The sequence below is a fragment of the Blennius ocellaris genome (assembly GCF_963422515.1).
Source record: "Blennius ocellaris genome assembly, chromosome: 2".
In the NCBI taxonomy this organism is placed as follows: Eukaryota; Metazoa; Chordata; class Actinopteri; order Blenniiformes; family Blenniidae; genus Blennius; species Blennius ocellaris.
The window spans coordinates 5,557,635-5,583,035 of NC_137651.1; the positions used below are offsets into that span (position 1 = coordinate 5,557,635).

Here is a 25,401-nt window from a genome sequence, read left to right on the forward strand (position 1 = left end):
TAAAACTGTTTACCAGCTGGCACTGAAGACACTTCAGTCTGTTTGTAGAAAAATAAATAGGCTTTCAAACTGAGTTTAGTGTCAATACTTCGGTAGTTAAATATGGCCGCCACAGCAATGCCTGGAGCAGCCTTTTTTTTTTTTTTTTTTAAATAAAAAATAAGTTTTGGGCAAAAACAAACAAACAAACAAACAAAAAAAAGAAGCACAATGGCAAGAGTTTCGTTCAGTATTCTAATGATTCACAGCCCCGACAGTTTTTTTGAGTTTGGGTTTCATAACACTTTGTAGAATGAACGTCACACAGGCAAAGTGCAAATTCAAAAGCGATCAGTGAGCATCAATGCAGAATGTTTTATATAGTTCCCTTTGGAGGCTTTGGCTCTTAGTTGTGCTGCAAGTTCAACTTCATGAGGGTTTTCTGTTGGTATTGATGCACAGCCGTACCAATGGTATCAACGTCAAGCAACACTGATGCAGGGAAGAAGAATCCTTTTTTTTTTTTTTTATGAAACTCAGATGTAAACAATGCAGAAATCAGGATTTTTTTTTTTTTTTTTTTTTAAGTGTTTTACTGGGAAGAATCTCACCCGAAAGAGCTTGACAGCAACTGAATAATCTGTGTGACAACAGGGAAATACCACAGGGCATCTTTAATGTCCATTAATCCTCCTCACCGTGTGTAGGACCTCTGCCAATTGTAAATGGCGTGGATGTTATGGGAACAAGCTGGCACTCTTTTACATGTACTCACGCTGCGGTGGCGAAAAGCCCTCCCCACCGCCCCTCCACCCAACCCCCTCCTCCTCGCAGCAAGCTGCTTCGCCCTCTCCTCCGCGTTGAAGAAGTCTGTGGTCGCCCTGAAGAATTCCAGCAGAGCCCTGTGGCTCCAGTTCGTCCCATGTCTGTTTGGTGCTGCCAGAGGGCCGACTGCGCTGGCAGCGCTGCCGCCCTCGGACTGGGTGGAGAAACCGCAGTGGCCTCCATGGTCAGTGAGCAGCAGGAAAAAATGTGGGTTTGTCTCGAAGAGCTCCAGGGGTATGGTAGTTTGTGTGTCTCCGCGTACCGGGTCATCCCGAGCGCAGACATTAAGAACGGGAATTGCTACTTCATCCACGTCTCTCAAGGGTTCGTTGCGTTCCCAGTAAGCATCCCAGGCACCTGGAGAAAGGCCACCGCCGCTGGAAGCTGTTGATGCTGCTGCCGTCGAGTTGGAACGGTCACTCTGACAAAAGATCGCCTCCTCCAGGCCACGCAAGGAACAGCTAGAAAACAGCCCGTCTGTCTGTATGGTCTCACTCAGCACTGTCTTGTACCTATGCACACACACACACACACACACACACACACACACACACACACACACACACACACACACACACACACACACACACACACACACACACACACACACACACACACACACACACACACACACACACACACACACACACACACACACACACACACACGGAGACAAGTGGAAGAACATGAAATCAGTAATGGACCAGCTGGGTCTCATATTCCCCATTGGCCTTGATTCGAGGGAGTTTACCTGGATCACGGCGTTTCTCAGCATCGACGAACTGACGAAGAACAGGCCATCTGTTGCTACAGTAACTTAGATTGTTTTTCTAATTGTTTGTTCGTTCCCAGTAAATGATTTGTGGGCACTTGTTTTGTCTCACAAGTCCCCCTGTGCTGCAGCCTCCTCTCTTTACAAATTAATACACTGCTGTTGTATATTCACACTGCAGTGGCTGCATGAAGCAATGTTTTATCACTGTCGGCTTTACAAGGAAATGTAGATTTTCTAAAACACACTATACTGCTGTAGTACCTCCGATTCCAAAAGATTTGAAAAGCGTGCAGAATCAAAGGATGAATGGGATATAAAGATCTTCAAAACTGAAGAGGAGCGGAGGAGTTGTATTGTTTTGGTTGGAAGAGTGCCTTTAGCCTGTGCACGAGGATATATAGTGGGAAGAGACTTTTAATGTTGAAGAACATATAGAGGTTATAGAGTGACATCTCTTTCCCCTTAAATCAATTTTGTCAGGATTTGACATCTTTTCATACTTAAACAAGCTAATACTGGATGCCAGTGTGTCCTTCAGGTAATAAACTGGAAATCAGGCAATGCCGACCTCTCACCAAAGGAAACAACGACCCAGGACTGTGACCCAGCTCGAGTCCTGCGTTAGACGGGAATGAAGAATGAAGAATCTTTCTTCTTTTTTGGAAGTGGTGTTTAATCTTTATGAACTGCTGGACTGTTTTGAGTAATGGACTCCATTCTATATTTGTTGAAATGTTTGTTTTATTTGACACACATAGGGTCACTATGTCTTAAGGTTAATAATGACATCTAAAAATGAAATATCATCAGTAAGAACACATAAAAAAAAATTAAAGTGAGGATCAGGCCTGTTTTCAACAAGTTGCCAGACGAGCCGAGCCTGTTTCTGTTTTCTGTTTGATCTTCCCTTCAGGTTTCAGCTACAAACACACTTTGCTTGTGTAACACGTGTAGAGCTCACACTTCAACGCAGTCAGTGTTTTGCCCCAGAAATTGATAAAATATGCCACAACTGGCAACATATCCAAGAATTACAGTCTGTTCTTTGTGCCTTAGTCATACTGATGTCAATGGACTCCAAGAAACAACATGGAGATAGTATTGCTGTTTTTCCAAGAACTCCTGTCAATTGAGATTGATTGAAGGATGTTTTCCCTGAGGCCATTTTCATTCCCTTCATACCTGCTCAGACACATCTTCTGGTACAGCACCAGCGCCCACTGCAGCGGCCAGCACAGCCCGCCCTCGAACCAGCTCTGACAGCGGAAAACAGGCGACAGACAGCCGGCTGCCGTCACGTAACTCGACGATCCGCACTCCCCGAGATAGGACAGGAGGAGGCCCGAGCCGGAGCTCTCGCTCACTGCGTACAGTCTCGCCGCCGGCTGGCGGTAGCGAATGTAGCGCACGGCCTCGCGCAGGTCCGCAGGGTCGCCAAACTGCTGCAGTTTCAGGGTAGTCAGCGGGGTGCCGTTGTGGCTGCGGCGGTTGAAGATGGCGGGGAGGTAACCGTGGGACAGAGCCATTTCGCACAGCTGTGGAGAGAAAAGGTGGGAATAAATTCAGACGTCCGAGCGTATGGCGAGAAAAATGTGCTCAGCCTGTTCCAGGCCAGCAGGCGCAACATCCCAGCTGCTCATTCACAACATCACATGCAAATCTTTCAACGGTCATTCAAACAATCTTATCTTGCAGTTTGAACTGAAAATTATCACCCCGAAACAAGAGAATGTTTCAACATTTTGCCAACTTAAACGAGCAACTTCATTACATTTGATTAATGGTGCGTTTCCCAGAGGACGGACAAATCCAAAAATAGAGAACATTTTGGGAAAAATGAGCTTAAGTTGAATATGAACAGACTCCTTTGGCTTCATTCCGCGTGTGGAGAGAAATTAGCAAACCACAAAAAAGTAACTTATTTGGTGAAATAAAAATGGCTCTTTTCAGTATGAATTTAGCAGACGACGAACAGAGCTGGAAGACAATCAGGACAATCGGGTTCTGTGTGTACCGTTTGAAACTTTAACATAATAGAGACTGAAGGCACAGTGTATACACAACATGATGCATTTGGAAAACTACTGTATACACATCAATTCATCAACTGGGGGAGACCCTCAAAAACTGCTTTTCACAAAAGTTTATTTCCATCTCACAACGACATTTTCCACCTTGCACATTGGCAACCTGTGTTTTGAATGCAGACAATGGTGAGTTCAATGTGGTCGAGTACTTGGTTCCTCTGTTTACCAATTCCATTCCTTGTTGTCTCCTGCATTCCCTCAAGGATTCTGGCGTCCTTATATTTAATGATGTTCTGGTTTTGGTTTAAGTAAAGAGTTATAGTTCAAGTCTTCTTGCTCCATCCTTGTGTCCTGCTCTCTTCTCCCCTCACTTCTCAGTACAGTTGATTGTTATGATGTAAGGTTTTCTGACACTCGAGAAGGCAACACAAGCAAAAGAACAACCGTCAGTTGAGAACGCTTTTCAAGAGATGGATGATGCCACTTCAAAAAATAAAAAGTTCTCTTTATACACAAAACATGGACTAAAACTGAACTGAAAGTGTGATCTGAACCGTGGGCTTCCTGTCCCGTTGCACCACTAGTGTTTATGTATGTGCCATTTTCATCCTGTCGGTTCTGTTCAGTTTGCCTGTTGCTCCTTATCAATGTTCCACTTACGGTTTTCTCCTGTTGCTCCCTGCATGATTTTAGTCCTCCTTCATAGAATACTTTTTCAGAATCCGTTTTGTTTTTTAAAGATGTACGTGTTTTAAAAAAGACACTTTTCTTGGAGGGTATACATCTTGGCTCCTTTTTTCATGGCTCATATTACAACACAGTTTCCGTTTCATTTTGCTGACTGTCTTTATGATTTTACCAGCTGCACATGGCTGGTATGACTTTTTATGGTGCAGAAAAATATATGGCCAGTTTCCGGGGGCAGAGGGAATGACAGTAAAACTAGAATTAACAAGTGCTTTCTTTTTACCCAGCTGTTAAAACATGCCTCAACTGTACACTAATAACGAAATTCTGCAATAAATAACAAACACTCACTCTCATGTAATTCATCTGTTTTGTGAAGCATTTAACAGAACTCATGCTTAACTGGTACTATTAAAATCACTAGTCACTTTTGAGTATGCCCACAATGTGAACTCATATTCAAACCTTTTGATCTCAGTCGATTATGTTAACAAAAATAATTCACGATTTCTATCAATATTTTAAGCAGGTAAACTGATCAACTGCTTGCTTTTAACAATGCAATCTTATCCTGCTTACTTTCCTTCAGTCTCACCTATTTCTTGCTTCATGAATCTTGCTGCATCTTCTATACCTCATGATTTAATTCAGAGTAACAGGGATTTGAGACAATCACACATATAAATCCATGAGATAGTCAAGGAAACTGAAGTTAAAACAGGCTGGTTACAGGATTGCTACTTTTACTGCCCCCCCCCAAAAGAAAAATTTGAATAAAATAGATTCTATTAAAAAGACAACGTTCTGTGTCTCCATTTGCTTTTGATGCCTAGCTGAAGACTTACATTACAGACAGTATTTAAATAATGAGATGATTTGAGGCAGCTCATAGCCAAACCGCCCCGCCCACAGACAGAAAGCCTCCTTGTGGAGCCGTCCTTGAAGTGGGCAGAGTGCAGAACTGGCACATACGAGCTGGGAGGACTTTGAATGTGGAAATCTGTGATCTCATGTTTCTGGGAGGAAGTGTTGCCTTTCAGTCAGTTGCACCGCAGAGAAAAATATTATTGTTTTGTCAACTGAGCTATTTTTAGTCATTTTGAAGCTCTTATAGCAACAGAAGGAATATGAACTAGTGTCTCAAGTCGCGTTAAAGAGATGGAGAACATCTTTTAATCATAAAAAAAAAATAAAGCATCATTGATTTTAGTTTGCAGTTTCAGTTATGCATTCTAAATATTGTCAAGCCAAACATTAAAGCTCAGCAGAAATGGAGCAACTATCACCAAATAACACCTCTCAAGAATGAACTCAAAAATAATAATATAACAGCTAGTGCCAAAGCCATACAAATACCACATATCCTCATTAAACCATGGGTGTGAAACATAGGGCACCTGAGCTAAAGACCAGCCCGTAGGAGAACATTACAGAGTTAAAACAACAAAAACATGAACTTTTATAATAAACTGAAGTAACTAGAATCTGTAATTCAATTATTGAGGGATGAGGCACTGTTACAGTTGCAGCCAATACCTAGAGATAAAAGAGACACGCTCTGTGGTTCAAATAGTCGACTGATAAGTTTACTACCAATTTTGGGTAAGAAAATTGAGGGAATTGTTTATGATCAAATCCAGGATTATTTCTCGATTAATAATTTGATGACACATTTACAGTATGCACATAGAGAGAAGTACTCGACAGCCACGGCCCTGACTCAAATGGTGGATGACTGGACTAAGGATATTGAGTCGAGGGAATTTATTGGTGTTATAATGCTTGATTTCTCTGCAGCTTTTGATGTTATTGATCATACGTTAATGCTAGAAAAAATGAAATGCTATGGTTTTTCTCAAACTGCATTACTGTGGATGGAAAGTGATTTGACTGATAGAAAGCAGTCAGTATATTTTAATGGAAGTTTTTCAGATATGAAACTTGTGAAACGTGGAGTTCCTCAAGGAAGCTGTCTTGGGCCCCTCCTGTACACCATCTCCACGAATGATCTCCCCTTAGTATTGAATAAAGCAAGTATCTCAATGTATGCTGATGACTCCACCATATATTGTGTAGATGGAAACATCAATGACCTGAATAATAATTTAGAGAGAGAGTTAAAGTCAGTGGTAGACTAGATCAGTAGTATTAAACTAATTTTAAATGTATCTACAGTGAACCGTTTAGTGATTGGAAGTAATTACTTTTTTCTCACCTGGATTACTGCTCTGTGGTCTGGTCAAGTATTTCAAGAGGTAATATAGAAAAATTGCAACTGGTCCAGAATAAAGCTGCACAAGTAGCTCTCTCACGTGGGTTAAGATCCAATGTCCTTAAAATGTATGAATGCCTCGGTTGGTTTGAAGTTAAAAATAGATTACTGTATTTACTGATAGTTTTCTTACGCAACGTAAGAACAACAAAAACTCCTTTTAACTTATACAGAAGATTATCCTTCAGTACTGAGACACACCATTATCCAACAAGGCATGCTGTGGGAGGTTGTTTTATTCTTTCTAAATCAAGAACATCAGCAGCTCAATGCTCAGTAACATATAGAGCCATGCTGGAATGGAACTCCCTCCCAAGTCAGGATAAACAACAAAGGACTGTATACAGTTTCAAAAAAAGACTTCAAGAACATTATCTCAAAAAAAAAATTCAGCCAGTACTGATAGGACTGTGGGCCTTTCCTTTATATAAACATGTTTTTTTCTTATGTAACCATGTTTATTTCTTAGATGCTCAAAATCAGACGGAGCCTTTGTGATTTTCTGATTCTTTTTGTTATTGTTTGTTTGTTGATTTTTTTTTTTTGGTAAACTTTTCTGTTGCTCTTGTCAATATGATATATGTTAAGAAGTGCTTTGCATAGTGTGATAGAAATATTAGTGTGTGAAATGTATTGTCACGGTGAAAGGCTGCGGGACCTCGGGACGAATAGCTTCTCGCTATGCAGAAGCTGATGAGGCTCTATAACAAACAAACAGACAAACAAACAGACAAACAAACAAACATCATTCTTGAAATACAACCAAATTTAAATCAAGGGTGAGCTGCAAAAAGAGAACATGATCTTTTGAATTTGTCATTGTTTAATACATGTGGTGGATATAAATGTGGTGAGATAAAAATTGAATTGCAATTAAATTGTCTTTAAAAGAAGACATTGTCAATTGAAAAGTACTTCTTGGCATAAAAATAAAAGAAATCTGGAGCTGACACTATATAAAAGTTATTATTCTGTCACGTAGCTGCTCCCACCTACCTGCATGGGCACAGCCTACATTAAACCATGGACTTAATTCAGTTGCATTAACCTTTTTTTTTTACCAATTCAAAATACTCCACATCAAAACAGTCCATCCATCCATCCATCCATTGGCTACCGCTTTATCCGGGGCCGGGTCGCGGAGGCAGCAGTCTGAGCAGAGTTGCCCAGACTTCCCTCGCCCCAGACACTTCCTCCAGCTCCTCCGGTGGCACCCCAAGGCGTTCCCAGGCCAGCCGAGAGACATAGTCCCTCCAGCGTGTCCTGGGTCTGCCCCGAGGCCTCCTACCGGAGGGACATGCCCGGAACACCTCCCTGGGGAGGCGTCTGGGGGGCATCTGAAATAGATGCCCGAGCCACCTCGGCTGGCTCCTCTCGATGTGGAGGAGCAGCGGCTCTACTCCGAGCTCCTCTCAAATCAAGCCTGGACCTCCAGCGACCTCCAAATCAAGCCTGGACCTCCAGCGTGCACTGACACGGTTCGCAGCCGAGTGTGAAGCAGCTGGGATGAGGATCAGCACCTCTAAATCCGAGGCCATGGTTCTCGACATCAAAACAGTGGCTATCTAAAATGACCAACTTATCTGTAAGGTTTTCACACTTGGCAGAGGAAAGAAAATGACTTGAATTTACAATTTACAAATATGAAGAGCTTGAGGGATTGAAAATGAGAGATTGGCCCCGTCTCTGCTCTGAGATTTAAGAGTAGGTTAAATAACCAGTTGGAGTGTCTGCAAATGCAAGATTTGTCTTCAAGTTCAATCTTGAGCGTCATTAGCATGCTCTCTTAACACATGAGAAGAGGATTGCTCTTGATGTGTACAGGAACATTCTTTTTTTTCTGTAACTTTCCCGTCAGATTTTAAATGTGTTATATTTTGCTATGAATGTGCTCATTTCCCACAGGACACAGGAAGAAATCACAGCATTAAATATTCACCAGCTGAGAAAAGACCGCAGTAGCACTTTTGCCATTTTCTGGCTGGTCTGTATGAAAATTAGGTTTCATCCAGGAGATGAAGGCCGATTTTCGCAATGTTTAATGAATATATTCTGAAACATTATTTGCTCACTCACTTATAACCTGATCCTTGACATTGTTCCGTAATGCTTTCAGTCGCCGTGCTTCAAGAGGAAGCACATGAGAGGAGGAAATTAATATGAATCACCTCGGCATTCGGTTCAATTCCCAAACATGCCGACATACCCGGTTACATATTTTATAGATTATGTTGCATATTAGAGCTGCATAAGGCTGGAGGATTAATCTAATGCAGCTGAGATCAAATTAGGTGAAATGAGTTTGGGGGGGGGGGTTTGCCTTAGGTACTACAGACACACACACTGTAAGTCAATATCACGCTCACCACTGTAGCAGGAAAAGGAACTCAGTTACTCCCTTCAGAACATCGTTATGACTTGAACATTGGGGGGTTAAAGGCCGTACTTGGGAGAACAGCTGTAACCTGATTCAAATCAGCAAACCCTTATCCCTACAGGTACAAAATTGTATTTCTGTTTCATTTATTTTAGAACAACTTCGTAAAAATGTGCAGAAGACAATGTGAAGTCACACCCAGGACACTGTTTATGCTTGGCACGCCGCTCAGCACCAGGATTGCCAGATGTGACTCACTCTTTCCAGCGTAAACGACGTAAAAACCACACACCTAAATAAAAACCAGCCCAAATTTCAGCCTGTATAGGAATCATGTTAAAACCATAAAACTATTGTACGTGTAATAAAGAACATGCCATAAACACACAAATGTACGAAATAAACAAAGTTAAATGGTCAGACAATTTCACTCCCCAACTGGGGGATACTTGTCATATCTGGCAACACTGGTCAGCCTGTGTAGATCCATTTTTAAGTGGTTGTTAAATACTAGCCGAAACAATCTCGACAAACTGAGGACAAAATGAGGAGGCAAAGAAGAAGGAGAATGAGGGAAAAAAGAGAGTACAGCTTTTAACATTTTAGCTTATCTGTGACGTCAGTGACGAAGCAGTTGCATGTAGAAAATCATTGAGACGAATAATACCGAGTCTTATCCTGGGTCTGATGTTAAAAATGTTAATTTGAGCTTTCACACTGGCAAAAAACATGCCGGATATGAGTCACTTGTGAGCAAAATTTCGTCGCATTTCCCTGCAGTGTGAACAAGGCCTTAGCCTCATGCTATCATTGTGCACCTCAAGATAGCGTATTGAGACACTCAAAGGATTATTCACAAATAATTATCCGGATTGCTGTCCAACCACACGAACAATCTGTCCTGATACATATCAATGTGCTTTCTGGAAGATGGGTAGTGCTGCCAGCTGTCACATGTGACACATGAGACTCTTGTTTTACGGTTTTAGATTTGTTTTCATTACTAAACTGATGTAAAAGCTCCAGACTAAGGGACAGAGCCTCAATATGGTCACACAAATCTCACCCCTCCAAACACGCACGCAGCTTAGAGGAATCTCGGCTCGAAATCACTCTTGTGATGAGATTTTACTTATTAGTTTTTTTTAAAAGCTTTATTTATTCGAGAGAAAAAAATCTGCGCTCATTGGATTTGTTGCGTTGTAGGATTTTCACAGTAGAGAAGTCTGCTTCACTGCAGGGATCCAGATACAAAGTGTTGCTCCACTTGTTTTCTGCTCGGGCAGATAAACTGTCGGCTCAGTGACAAATTCCTTCAGCCGGGTCTCCTCACACTGGCAACGCACCCTCCGCCCTGACACAGAATCAAGACACTAATATCAAAAGTTCAATAACCGTGCCAATAAAAAATATGAAACAACATAAATCACTTCTGGAACTCTGCTTCCACTGCTATCACAGTGTCAACATAACCCAAGTTCAGCTCGGGATGTTATTTAATTAAAAACCTTTTAACGACAGAGGATCTTGTCAGTGCAGAGCTCTGTCCTTTGTTTAGGTCAATAGCTGCTCTAAATACAGACCAACAGGTCCGGCACAGAGTATTCAGAGTGAAGGTCCATCTTTTGTTTCCCCCCAATCTTAAAAAAAATCGTAACATAATTACATTTTTACACTATTTTCACACTCTTAAGCGATGAACTCAGTTTCAAGCATGCTTTTGATCCAAATTATGTTTGTATGATATATTGTGCAACAGAAAAAAAATGTGAACACCACAGCTTTGCAATGTCTGAAAAGGAATCTGATACAGGAGATGTATGTTTTACCTCACAATTTCAATAGCAAACTAAGCACTAAAACCATATTACCAAATCAGTTTAGTTTCTGCAAATAGGACATGAAAAGGCAGTAAAACCATGAACAAGTTCGATCGAACGGCTGTGGCAGGAAACCGCGACAGGTGTTAATGATATGAGGCGAGACGCCTGCAGCTGAATGTCTGCTTACAGGAATATTTATGGCTTAAAGAGGCACATTCCTACATGTCTGTAAACCTCTCCACTGTATAGAAGAAGAAGTGTGTAGTCACTTTCAAGATGTGGATCTAATAGTTTGAGTGAGCTTACAGCTGAGACCAGGGGAATGAAAAGAGGCTGTTGCTTTGCAGTGTGTGATGAATTGAGAAAAAAAAAAAGATATAAAAGGTTGACTCTTTTGGGGGTTTTTTTTTGTTAGAAATGTATTATTATTGTTTAATAATCCTTTCTCTGTGGAACCAGGCTGTTTCTTTGCACGGCAAAGTTTGTGTGAGGTTGAAAATCTCAGTAGACTAGTTTTAGATCAGTCAATGTGTGAGTTGTTGTTGTTTAGAGCGTTTGGCCATGTCAACAGGTGCATTTTTTTGGGAGTGAAAAACCGCCAGCCACAAGCAGCATTGACCATACAAAGATGTGAGCACTATAGATGCTCTCACTAAAAGGCCTAAATGTTGCTGCTATGAGTATCATAAATAGCTGAACAGCCCAAATGAGAAACAGCAACACTGTACTTGAGATACTGAATTATTCCATTGTTTTATGAATTTGGTTAGTCAAATCAGTGAGAGACATTGAAACATATTTTGCATGTTCTGAGATGATTATCTTTCAAACACCATTGGTGTCGTGGTTAGCACTGTCGCCTCACACCAAGAGGGAACCCAGGTGCAGGTGTGTGTGTGTGTGTGTGTGTGTGTGTGTGTGTGTGTGTGTGTGTGTGTGTGTGTGTGTGTGTGTGTGTGTGTGTGTGTGTGTGTGTGTAAAACAAAGATGTCTAAAAACACAGTAAGAGTAAAAAAAAAAAGAAAAAACATGAATAATTTATGGAAAATAGCTCATTCATAAATTCATACGCTGAGTTATGCACAGCTCACATGGTCTGCAGGAAGACGAGCTCCCAGTATTGGACCATTTCCCTGTTTCTCCTCAGTGTCAGCGATAGGGGAACATGTATATGTATATTAATACAAACATGAGCTGTTTTCATCTCTCTCTCACGCACATGCGTTCACTGCGGCTGCTTCATGCACAGTTTCTCTAACCAGTGACAGTGACTTAATTGGCATCAATCCCTGGTGGAGCCTCAGCTTGTAGCCCTGCAAACTGGCTGACAGCTTCACAAACTTTCTCTGCTCCCATATAACGGATGTTCAGTAAAAAAAAAAAAAAAAAGGAGGCACATGCCTGTCTGAATGCAACAATTACTTTTAATCCATCTATCATGGTGACAATTAAGTCACTAATTCATGTGCAATGTTCCAAAACCCTCAATTTGTTCCATCCTTTAATTATCTGCTACCAATGTCTCTTTTATAGACGGATTCCTCTAATTAAATCCCAAGCACATTTGACTTTATTGGAATATTCTTGCAGAGTTGTTATTTCTGACATGAGTGTGACAGTAAGCCGGTGACGGATTTGCACACGGAGCTCGGAGTATGAAACGAAGCAGGATAGCAGGATGCCAGGTGCCCAGTGCGGTGGGAGAGCCAACAGTCATTCATGTGGAGCGGCACTGCATTTCCCCCAGGCTTCACAAGTCAAGCGACGCTTTGTAATCCCTCACTCAATTACCTCAATCAGTGTATTGAAAGAGCAGTTGAAAGACCCCTACGCTGCCTCTGCGTCTGCTCTTTTTTTTTTTTTTAAATGGCTCTGCTCTCATCCTGTGTCTGAGCTCGTTGTGGCTTCAGCTCAAGTTGTTGCCTTCGTCAAAAACGGCCAAATGGATTTGTAACGGCATCGTCACACATCTCCATTGAATAACTGAACCTCTCCTTCAAGGTGGAGTGGAAATAATTTGTGAATTTAGCATGACCATAATTGATATAGCCTCTGGATTTGAAAATGTTTTTTTTTCTCTTCTGTTGTTTTTGTTTTTCATTTAAACTGTTGATGTAGTGAAAGGAAACATCAGCTAAATCCATGGTGAAGGCCACCTTGATCTTTGTTGATGAAAAATCTTTTCTGTGAGCATGCAAGTGTGTCACTCTGCTGCCCAGCTTTGACTCCCAGTAGTTCCTTCCCTATACGTTGCCTCTAAGTAAAGCTGCAGACAACAATACAGTGAAGCCAAACACTGGTGGACACACCCACTCCCACAACATAGACGTTGGACTCTTTCAAATAAAAGCGTGCAATTGTTCCTGGGTTTGTTCTACATTCCAGAAACTGTCTGGCTTCCGGTAGCATATGCCAATTTCATTTTTACAATCCAAGAAAAGGCAAAGCCTGAGGCCTCACTGTGATCTGTAGAAGAGGTCGAAGGCTGCTACATACATGAATGATAACAACAAACAGACAACAGAGAATAGTGACAATATCTTTGGTCTTGGCTCTAAATCGGTGGTCCTACGTTGCACTGTCAAACATGCTCAACAGCGGTCGTTGTCATGGTCTTTACGACCAAAGACGACCTGCGATTCAATTCTGACAAAAATTTGGGTTGATCGTCTCAAAGTGTGACTGCTGCTTCTGCAACCTGCGTCAACAATGTAACAATGGTGCTGAACCCAAACAGATGCTTTGCGGCTTCGATGGCAAAACACATCAAAAAAAGGACGTGGTACAAAGGATGTAAACAAAGAAGACGGCCGAGTAGAGCTGTGGAAACAGAAGCCTTACATTTTGCCAGTATTTCTCTCCAAACACATACGTAAATGCCACAAGGCTCTGTTCATTTCTATAGCTTGTATAGTGTATGTTGGATTTCTTGTCACATCTTGTTTTTTGCATGTTGCTTTAGCAAGGCATTTCTGAGCAGAATCTATTTTGTCGTGCGGATCCATGCGAGACAACAGCATATGGGATGACTGCTCTTCCCTTTCTCGTTTGTATTTAGTTGATGCATTTATTTGAACAATTACCACTGGGCCCTACTGCACCTATTTGTATGACCTCGTAAAGCAGAGCTGTTCAGCTTCCCTGCATATTCTCCATGCCCTCCCGTTTGAGTGTCTTAATTTATTATTGCTCACAACAACACAAATATCCATTTGTTAATGTGCCAAAAGAACAGATATTTTAGCATAGCGTTGCATAAATAAACACAATAAGTGACCGGAGTACTACTTCATCCTTCGAACCTGGGTTACACTTGGCTAGTTTCTTTATCGTGGATGGATTGCGCCTGCTTATGACGCTGTGAATTTATAAGATTGTTAACATCACAGTTTGTAGCTGGCCTTAGGGGGGTCTAGACCCCCAGGTTGCGAACCACGGTTTTTAATATCAAACGTACTCAATTTGTTGAAAATGGAGTTCACTCTTTCTTTCGTTATACTTTGAGAAAAAGGTTTTCCTCATTGTCTTAAACCTTGGTCAGCCTTCTGCCCCTCCCTCTGCTCTTCTTACCTTCACCACATTTCTGGTGATCCTCCCATAAGAGTTTGGGATGATGAGCAGAACAGGACTGGTGGAGTGACTGGAGGTCCTGCGTCTCTTCTGGTAGGATGGCACAGCCCAGTCCAGAGCCACCAGCCCCTCATCGCTCAGCTGCAGGTTGTCCCGCACGAACTGGACCGGGCTTTCGTACGGCCAGCAAGTCTCGTACACACTCTGGAGGAGAGCGCTGGCCCTCCACGTCCAGCCGACACACGGCGAGAAATCACTGAAAGTCCTGCAGTGTTTCTGCAGGTAGTTGGCCAACGCGGAGGGTTTGCATATGAGCGCCACGGTGCGGGGCGCTTCCTCTTCTCGGTCCGAGACGCACCTCTTATCGTTCCCTCCTCGCTGTGAAAAGCCCAGTCCGCGAAGCAAAGCATCCGACTGGCGGTCGGGAACAAAATATTTGGAGCCCGGCCAGACGAGGACCGCCAGGATCGCAATGCACAAAGCCACAAGCCATTCCAACATTGGGAAGGGTGGAGGGTGCAAAAAGACGAAAATAAAAGCACAAATACTTTCCAAACCTTTGTAACGGAGAAGTTGGTAACTAAACCTTTACATTATGCACACTACGTTGAGGAAAGGTTCTCTCTCTCAATCGCTCTCTCTGCTCAGCTGGTGAGTGACGCTTGGCGCTCCTCTCCGGTGCCAGAGCGCACCACCAGTCCCCGGTCACTTCACGCGTGCGCTCGCGGTTACGCGGCGTTTCTCTCATTCCAAGTCGCTCCAAACGAGGCTTCACGCTTTACAGTGCGCATTGGTATTTTAAACAAAGCAGCCTTCGGTCACGTTTAACGCGTCCAGAATCACTGATACAGTTTCTGACACACATCCCCTCAACCTGACGGCGATTAGACCTCACAGTTGGGAGGGCGCAACACGCACGCAACCAACGTTTGGAAACGCCCCCACCAGGTCCAACCCCCTCCAGAAAGCACAGCAGGTACAGTACCACCAGAGGTGGAAAGACAAGTGAAGTTACTGTTCCATTGTTTAAACTGAAACACACATAATCAATCAATCAATCTATCTATCTATCTATCTATTCATCTATTCATCTATCTATCTATCTATCTATCTATCTATCTATCTATCTATCTATCTATCTATCTATCTATCTATCTATCTATCTATCTATCCATCCATCCATCCATCCATCCATCCATCCATCCATCCATCCATCCATCCATCCATCCATCCATCTATATATACTTCTGCCAGCTTACACTTAATATGTGATACATTTGAACTGTGTTCATTATTCACTGTCTGTCAGTGGACCACACTTTTCTATGCTCAGATTTTCAGTCATTAATGAATATGAGCATATCTAAACATTAACAAACCTGCAAACGTTTTCAAAATTCAGAACACATTTCTGTTTGTGTGAATTTAAAAGTTTAAGCCAAATTTCTCTTAAATTAGAAGTAAATTAGAAGAGGTGACAGAGTAAATAATCAGACACTCACTGCCTTCTATTGACGCTACTGGTGGGGTGATAATAAAACTGAGCCCTGTACGCTTGACAAGTCCCAATGTCCCAATCAGAAATACCACCTCACTTTATCAAAAACAAAATGTACCTTTCAAACCAAATTTCCACTGATCAAGAGAAGAAATCATTCATTTTTGTTACATCAAGGCCTTATTTTAGCTTTAAATCACAATTTTAAAGTGCTCTTACCCCTTTCGCTCTGTTCTCTCAATCAATCAATCAATCAATCAATCAATCAATCAATCTATCTATCTATCTATCTATCTATCTATCTATCTATCTATCTATCTATCTATCTATCTATCTATCTATCTATCTATCTATCTATCTATCTATCTAGAATCTAGATAGATGGATAGATAGATAGATAGATAGATATGTATATATATATAGATATAGATATAGATATAGATTAAAAAAAAACATACATGAGAAATAAGTGAATAAGCGTGTGCTTAGTTCATAAACTCCTCCGGATTCATCTCTTATGTTCTCTCATAGCATTTGAGGATGTTTTGAGACCAAAATCTGTATAGATTTGTAACTAACATGATTGTTTTGAAAGATAAACTGAGAAAACAGTTATTGTCTCCCTTTGTAGTTTCTGGATCATTTGCTATGATTAAAATGTATTCTCAAAACTATTCTGCACTGCAATGTAATAGATATTCCACCATAGTTAATTTCTACCAGTGATGAAATGCGGCCAGAACCATTTCGTTTTGGCAATGAGTTTAGACAAAAATGACTTTATGCAAATTTCTGTTTTCCTTTGAAAATAAAAAGCATGAGAGCAATAATACAAGCAGAGATTTGTGCCAGACGAAAGGTCACAAGAGACAAAGAAGCACGAGGGCTGGGATAACACATTTTGCATTGATGAGAGGAGATGAGGAGGAAAAAGACCAACCGATCTAGGTTAACCTCAAGAACGGCAGATACAAAATGACATGAACCTCCAACTGGTGCTACTGGACAATCTCATGTTATCCAAAGCAATTCGATAAACCAACAAAATAAGCATAATCTTCCATATTATCTGGACAAATTATTTTATTTCTTTGGTATACAGAAGGTAAAAAGAACACAGGGTCACTGAATCTGCTCAACAGATGAACATTGTGAGTTTTTTTGCAGTCTGTGCAGTGCTGACAGACCAGGAAGTGAATTGGGCCAAAATGAAGATGGAGCCTCGGGCTTGCATTTTGTCCACTAAATTAAGTCTCTGGGCTGCATTGTGCTGACACGTACAGTTCTCATTGTGGACAAACCCATTTCATCAGCAGAAATAAAACATAGAATGACAGATAGTGTAAATTAATTAGGAGAGTGTCATGACAATAACATTTATTATTATTATTATTATTATTATTATTATTAGTAGTAGTAGTAGTAGTAGTAGTAGTAGTATAGGTAAGAGGAGTTTCCACAGAAATCTTAGGATGCCTTTCTCAAGCATTGTTTTTTTTTTTTTTGTGAATTCATTCATAAAAAAGAAGGAAAAGGCAAAAGTATTAATACAAACATTTTATTTTGAAATTAAGGATCATCTGTTGAATAGACAGCAAGCACATTTTAATTAAAAAAAGCATTAATTTATTAGTACAACTCATTTAACTCTGAAAACCATATAATACAAAAAAAAAAAAAAACAACAACCTTAAAAAGTCAAAATGTCTACATGCTGTGAGACAAAGCATGTGCAGAGTGTGAAGACAGTGTCATCCTCCCTCACCTTGAAAACATTTTAATAACTTCAAGTAGAATCACTAGAATTTAGGATTTGGTTTTGGATAATTTACCCTGCAAGCTGTATGCCAACCAGGCTGAAAGACAAACATTTAACTTTTTTATTTTTTTTTTAAACATGACATCATACAACATTTAAAGTCATTCTTCATATTAGAAAACAGAATGGACAGACACTGCTGAATCCAAGGGGAAGACAGGGAGGCCTCTGTACAACATCATGAGTCATGGTTTATATGTTCAGATCTAATTTGTGGGTTCAATCATCTCCCCCTCCTCCCCTGATCCTCAACATTTTCAATCTTATTAATGCTGGGAATGAAAACCAGCTCTGGTCACTTGATTTAATTCTGTGGTTTTAAGATCTGAGCTCATGATGTCTCAGTGAGAAGAAATATTCCCCCTGCTGCCCTATTGGCTGCCCTCATTCTCTCCACCCTCTTCCTCCCTCTTTCTGAGATCTTGCTCAGATCGTCATGCTCTGTCACCGTCGCGCGGCCACAACCTCTGGCATCAAAACAAACAGCCACTGTGCCAGAGATTCACACAGAATCACACATATTACTGTAATTCAAGGAAACTGGAGAGACATTTTTGCTCTATGATGACATGAGACTAGAGTTACTTACCACCCAGCCATCTACAACTGCAGCCACACTTGAGTTTCAGTGGCAATAACATTTTCAAACATAAACATCTATTCACATGGTGATAAAGTTCATGTCCTTGTCGTGAACCCTTACTATTACGTGAATCTGGAGTCACGTCCACAGTCAGACAAAACTCTGTTTTCTCTGTGAATATTTGGCTATCTGTGGGGAAATGTGGGCAAACAGAAACAAATCCAACGCAGTGCTTCAATATTTTGCACTTTTGCTTCGATAACATCAATAAATCACAGAAGAGTTGAAAGCATAAACACTGTATCCTCCACACAAAACATATCTTGAGTTAACTGTAGATGTTGGCTCATCTTGGGCAGCCCTTTCAGCTGCACATCTGCACCACTCGCTCTCACTTGTCAGTATATGACCACATCCTCAGCTGCGACCTTCCTGTTCTATTTAAATTTCCGGCGACATGAAAATTAACACCTCAGCTGAAGCATAACTCATGCAAAGGGCAAACTTTTTTCAAGCTGACAGTGTGTGAAGGAATGTATTACGTAGTTAGACTTTATACATGCCATTGAATTTAAAAGATTTCATACCCCTTTCACATTTCCTCACATTATAACCACAAATGTTGTTGTTGTAACATTTGTGGTATTTTAGTGGGATTTACCATTACGTATACATGATTTTCAATTTCATCTTTTATTTCTTTTTCTACAAATAACTGAAAAGTGGATTGTGCAAATATTTTCACTTTGTCCAGCCACTTTTAGCTGAAATCACAACTGAAAGTCTTTTGGAATGCGTCTCCGCCAGCTTTGCACATCTGAAGACTGAAGTTCTTTCGCCCATCATCCTTTGCGAAATATCTCCAGCTCAGTCAGATTGAATGGAGAGCATCCGTGAAGTGTCTATTTTCAATCATACCAGAGATTTTCAATTGGATAAAAATTCTTTGACTTGGTAATGCTAACAGATATGAAGGTGCTTTGAGCTAAACTGCTTCATTGTGGCTGGATGTTTTGGTTTGTTGTTCTGCTGGAAGGTGAGAGTCTGTCCCAGTCTCGTCTTTGCTTTCTAAAATGAGGAAACTCCACGATTGTCCTGTATTCGTCTCCATCCATCTTCCCATCAACTCTGACAAACCTGACTTCCCCTCCTAGAGAAGAGCATCCCCACAGCATGATGCTGCCACCATCATGTTTCACAGTGGGGATGGTGTGGTCAGAGTGAGGTGCAGTGCTGGTTTCCCTCCACATAGAGCGTTTTGCATTCAGTCTGTAAAGTTAAATTCTGGTTTCTCCTGATGACGGCATTGTCCTCCACATTTTTGACATGTTTGGCATGGCTTGTGACAAACTGCAAATGGGACGTCTTCTAGCTTTGTTTCAACAACTGCTTTCTTCTTGCTCCTCTTCCATAAAGACCATTTGTGTAGTGGAGACTAATAGCTGTCCTGTGGACAGATTGTCTAACCTGAGCTGTGGATCTCTGCATTTCCTCCAGAGTTACCATGAAGCCTCTTGGCTGTTCCTCTGATCCTCCGATCAACGCTCTCCTTGCTCGTCGGTTTAGGTGCACGGTCGTGTCTTCTTCCCTAAGCTGTCTGGTGTGTTCCTCATGCTTCACGATGCTGTTCATAAATATTCTCTAGTGAGCGTCACAGAACTGCTGGATTTATACTGACAATAGATACTTAACGTTTGATACTTTTGCCTGCTACACTTTTACGTTTTTTTATTTGTAAAAAAGAAACTTTGAAAACATTGTATCATTTTACTTCCACTTCACAATAATGCAGCATGTTGTGTTGGTCTGTCACAAAAAAAAAGAAAAAAAATACATTTCAAATCTGACATCTCATAAGAAAATTCACAATGGCCAAACAGCCAAGAAATAAAGTTTTGCATCCATGAAACAAGTCATTGCAATTTGCCCTCAGGACCTCTGCAGCATGGCTGTCTATCTGAAGACAACATTCACATGTGTATCTCAGTAGAGGACGTCCCCTCCCTTCACGTCCCGCCAGGGACCTCACTTTATGAGCACGTGCGGTGCAGTAACAGACGCAACACAGCCGGCTGCATGAGCAGACCACGCCGCCTCAAGCTGGAAACCATGCATGCCTCAAGACGAGTTTGCAGGATGAGAAAGGAGGCGTTGATGAAATGATGAATGAGTCAAAATATGGCCAATCGGTGCTCACTGTCACGTCTGATTAACTCAAAAATAAAAGTTTGTGCAGCACAAAACTTCTTCTAATTGAATAGAGTGACAAGCTTAATTTCAATTTTGCTAACTCGAAACTAACTTCTTAAGCAGGTAAGTAATAGCTACAGTGGGTACGGAAAGTATTCAGACCCCCTTAAATTTTTTACTCTTTGTTAAATTGCAGCCATGTGCTAAAATCATTTAAGTTAATTTTTTTCCTCATTAATGTACACACAGCACCCCATATTGACAGAAAAACACAGAATTGTAGACATTTTTACAGATTTATCAAAAAAGAAAAACTGAAATATCACATGGACATAAGTATTCAGACCATTTGCTCAGTATTGAGTGGAAGCACCCTTTTGAGCCAATACAGCCGTGAGTCTTCTTGGGAATGATGCAACTAGTTTTTCACACCTGGATTTGGGGCTCCTCTGCCATTCCTCCTTGCAGATCCTCTCCAGTTCTGTCAGGTTGGATGGTGAACGTTGGTGGACAGCCATTTTGAGGTCTCTCCAGAGATGCTCAATTGGGTTCAAGTCAGGGCTCTGGCTGGGCCATTCAAGAACAGTCACAGAGTTGTTCCGAAGCCACTCCTTCGTCATTTTAGCTGTGTGCTTAGGGTCATTGTCTTGTTGGAAGGTGAACCGTCGGCCCAGTCTGAGGTCCATAGCACTCTGGAAAAGGTTTTCGTTCAGGATATCTCTGTACTTGGCCGCATTCATCTTTCCTTCAATTGCAACCAGTCGTCCTGTCCCTGCAGCTGCAAAACACCCCCACAGCATGATGCTCCCATCACCACACTTGACTGTAGGGATGGTGTTGGGCAGGTGATGAGCGGTGCCTGGTTTTCTCCACACATACCGCTTAGAATTAAGGCCAAAAAGTTCTATCTTTGTCTCATCAGACCAGAGAATCTTATTTATCATAGTCTGGGAGTCCTTCATGTGTTTTTTGGCAAATTCTATGCGGGCTTTCATGTGTCTTACTCTGAGGAGAGGCTTCCGTCGGGCCACTCTGCCATAAAGCCCTGACTGGTGGAGGGCTGCAGTGATGGTTGACTTTCTTGAACTTTCTCCCATCTCCTCACTGCATCTCTGGAGTTCAGCCACTGTGATCTTTGGGTTCTTCTTTACCTCTCTCACCAAGGCTCTTCTCCCCCGAATGCTCAGTTTGGTTGGACGGCCAGCTCTTGGAAGAGTTCTTGTCATCCCATACGTCTTCCATTTAAGGATTATGGAGGCCACTGTGCTCTTGGGAACTTTAAGTGCAGCAGAAATGTTTTTGTATCCATGGCCAGATCTGTGCCTTGTCACAATTCTGTCTCTGAGCTCTTCAGGCAGTTCCTTCGACCTCATGATTCTCATCTGCTCTGACATGCACTGTGAGCTGTAAGGTCTTATATAGACAGGTGTGTGGCTTCCTTAATCAAGTCCAATCATTAGAATTAAACACAGCTGGACTCCAATGAAGGTGTAGAACCATCTCATGGATGATCAGAAGAAATGGACAGTACCTGAGGTAAATATACAAGTGTCACAGCAAAGGGTCTGAATACTGATGGCCATGTGATATTTCAGTTTTTCTTTTTTAATAAATCTGTAAAAATGTCTACAATTCTGTGTTTTTCTGTCAATATGGGGTGCTGTGTGTACATTAAAAGGAAAAAAATGAACTTAAAGGATTTTAGCAAATGGCTGCAATTTAACAAAGAGTGAGAAACTTTAAGGGGGTCTGAATACTTTCCGTACCCACTGTATAACTGTAATCAAGTACTGATTTTCACTAGCAACTACTACTACAACATTTAAAAGAGTAAACTTGCTTTTAACTACTTCTTTTAGTTACCAGTAAACTTACTCCATTAATACATAATCGAAGGTAGTAATGATGAGCAACTATTTAAGTCAAATCAAGTGTCAATATTCAGACTGTGAAGTAATTTTTCTCGCATCGTATTTAAACTGGAATTTTGGCTGTAATGAAATTAGAATAAAAAATTTTGGTTACGAGTTAGATAAAGTCTTCAGTTGATTATCTAAAGCAGCCATAATGATGAATTTACAGCCATGGAATTCAAATAGATGCACTCCGTGGTGTCACGAGAAAAACAGTGCATGTTTAATTATTTTTCAATTTATGAAGCGAACACCTATATTCCACTGAATTGTCACTGTTAGTTTAATATAGTATCATTTAAAATCATTGATGAGGTTCCTAAACATCCTGATGCTACTTTTGCTGGACCTTCCTGAACTGATCTACTTGTTTCAGTCACACTTTTATTTTTGATTGCTCAATATTGAGATCTGCTACTGATTATTTTCGCATCCTAAGTAGTCTCTGATTTAAAATAGTAAAAACTCTACTAAAGCAGCTGAAGCAGGAACTCAGCCGGTGACAATAAGCCAGGCCCCAAAGCCCTGTTCTAATTTTAAAGCCCATCATTTGGAAAGCTAATCTGAGACTTATTTCAGCTGTATTCGTTCTCTCTAGTGCGAGACGTGAAATTAAAGAAGAGAAAATGATTGAGTGCCAATGAGGATTTAGCAAAGTGTTGAAGTAAGGAGAGAAAAAGGTGAAAAAAGTGGTACGTCGGGAGAGAATATGAAAACACACGAGTAATAAATGATGAGACGGTGCGAGAGAAATGGAAACCAAAGCATGTGAATGGGCCCTGAGTGATTTTTATTGCCTGTTGACCTTCCTCTCAGTTGGGTCTTTGCCTTCATGGGAAATAGATTACACAGAGATAAGGACATTTTAGAATATCAGCGCTGCAGTCTTTTCTCCTGCTATTCTCTTGGTCTGCTTGAGGAAGCTGTCAGGAGTCGTACAAGGTCATGTTCAATTGTGAGAAAGAAAATAAGATTTATCAAGCAATAAATATACTTTTAATGCTTTAATCATTTAATCATGATGGTTGGGTTGTTTTGATGGATTTAACTCTCTTACAGTAAAGCATATATTGGCCAAAGGGGCAGGCATGTTTGACAGCCCTGCTTTCCATGATAGGCCACGTGCACGTACACAAAAGTTATATAGTTAGTTCATATTTAAGTTCTGAAAATATATGTCACTGCCACTCACTCAAATGGAATTTGAACACAAAAGAACATAAACAATGTTTTTACCAAACTGGCATTTGTCATATTGTTGCTGCATCAGGTCAAAATGTATTCAAAGTCAGATTCTAAGTCTTTCCATTATGTTGACTTTATTCCAAATTGTCTTGCGATTGCAAGTGAAAACATCAGCAGGAGTCCAGCCCAGCTGTTGAACAGCCTGAACTCATAAAATATCAACAGTCTGCTGATGTGGTGTCTTATAACAGGGTCTTTTTCAAGTGAAAGCTCCTCATCTTGATTATTTTATTTAACTTGGTAATGGAGCAGAGCGGACATCAGACAGTATTGGGTGATGGGACTGCACAGTATCCTTTCACTCCACTCGACCCTGAGAGGAAATTGCTGATTAACAGAGAAAAAACAAAACTCTACCCAACCTCTAAAGTTGATTGTTTCTAAATGGCCAACTTGTGAGCTGCTCCATTTAAATAGCTCAGCCATGCATTGCGTGGACATTTCAGGCCACCACCCTTCCTCAGCATGCAAACGAAGAGCTGCTGCGCTGCTCAAAGCATCCGTGCACGATGTGAGCAATTCAAATGCTGCCTTGTCCTACTTTAATTTTAGATTCTCTCTCTGAGTATTCACACCAGGCCACAGACCTCAGCTCCATTGTACAGACATGTAGTGAATGGGAGTGAATCCACACAGATTTGAGCTTTTGTTGGCTGTACTGCTCATGACCCTCTGTTGGATAAAGGGGTATAAAAGATGAGAGGATGTATTATTCCACCATAAAATGTCATGTGAATTGATTCTTAAATTACCATATGACGCTTCATTAAAATTAATTCTTTAAATCACATGATGGAAGGCACAGTGTCATACTGAAGAGTTTGCATGTTCTCACAAATATTAGCTCCTTGGTTTCCTCCAAAAGCTATGTATTAACTGCATATGTGTCTCTAAATTGCCTCCTTGTCTTTGCCCAGTCGTCTTGTCCTGTCTATTCCACAACACGATAGAAAACAGAGATGAAATAATGGAGGTAAGCAATAAAAGTGAGATTCCTCAGTTAGTTCAGGTGGAATAGTTCATCTTGTAAATCTATGGAGGGAAAAGTGTTGCCGGTTCTGGTTTTACTGCTGGGATCTGTTCAGCTGAGACTGTTTGATGCCAAAACTAACTTGAAGTGTGACTCAGAGACTGCAGAGTTTGAAAGTGCAGTTTCTCATGAGATCTTCATTGAGGGGCACTTAATGAATGATATCATGGTTTCTTGATTTCTCTTTAAGCTACAGGGGAAATAAATACTGGACTTCTGTCATGTCCATCGTCATGTCCCTTCTCAAAACTATAAAGATCCTTAAGGTGAATTAGAAAATGCTATCTTAAAGTCACAGTAACAAGTTAAAAGGATTGTAGTATTGAAGACTTATTGCTGTCAAGTAAACAGGTGGATGCTCCTCCAACATAAAGCATTTTACATATAAATTGCTCACGACTTATTCAATAACTGGATTCGTTGTTTGCGTTTGTTTACTAAATTTGACCCTCAGCACAGTATGTGTATGTAAAGTGATTGTATTCTCACGTTGAAGATTTTTCAAGTCATTTAATTGTCACTTTTACTCTTTTAGAGATATTTTTTGATGTGGTTTGCTACTGAAAGCCTTTTCAGTCAAGGCGATGTGACCCTGCTGGCACACCAATAGCTTTTTTCCCACAAAACCTGGTGAGAGGACCTTCGGGTCTGAAACCCCGGTTCAAATGTGTGTGTTACCATGACGATAAGTGGAGCGGTCTACCTGATGCTACAGACATCAACGGAGCCCACCTGAGTGAAGCTTTGCAGCTCCTCTCAGCTGCAGCACGTGTTTTGTCACTAGTCGC

General features: G+C 41.0%; 1 protein-coding gene across 1 annotated transcript; it reads right to left on the bottom strand.

Annotated features, from left to right (window-relative positions):
- Positions 1 to 278: 278 nt before the first annotated feature.
- abhd15a (abhydrolase domain containing 15a) lies at positions 279 to 14,836 on the bottom strand (the record flags this gene model as incomplete). Its single annotated transcript, XM_080503826.1, has 3 exons — positions 279 to 1,316; positions 2,762 to 3,114; positions 14,336 to 14,836. 3 exons carry the CDS (start codon positions 14,834 to 14,836, stop codon positions 674 to 676), a joined length of 1,497 nt encoding a protein of 498 aa, XP_080359952.1. The 3' UTR covers positions 279 to 673.
- Between the last annotated feature and the right edge of the window lie 10,565 nt (positions 14,837 to 25,401).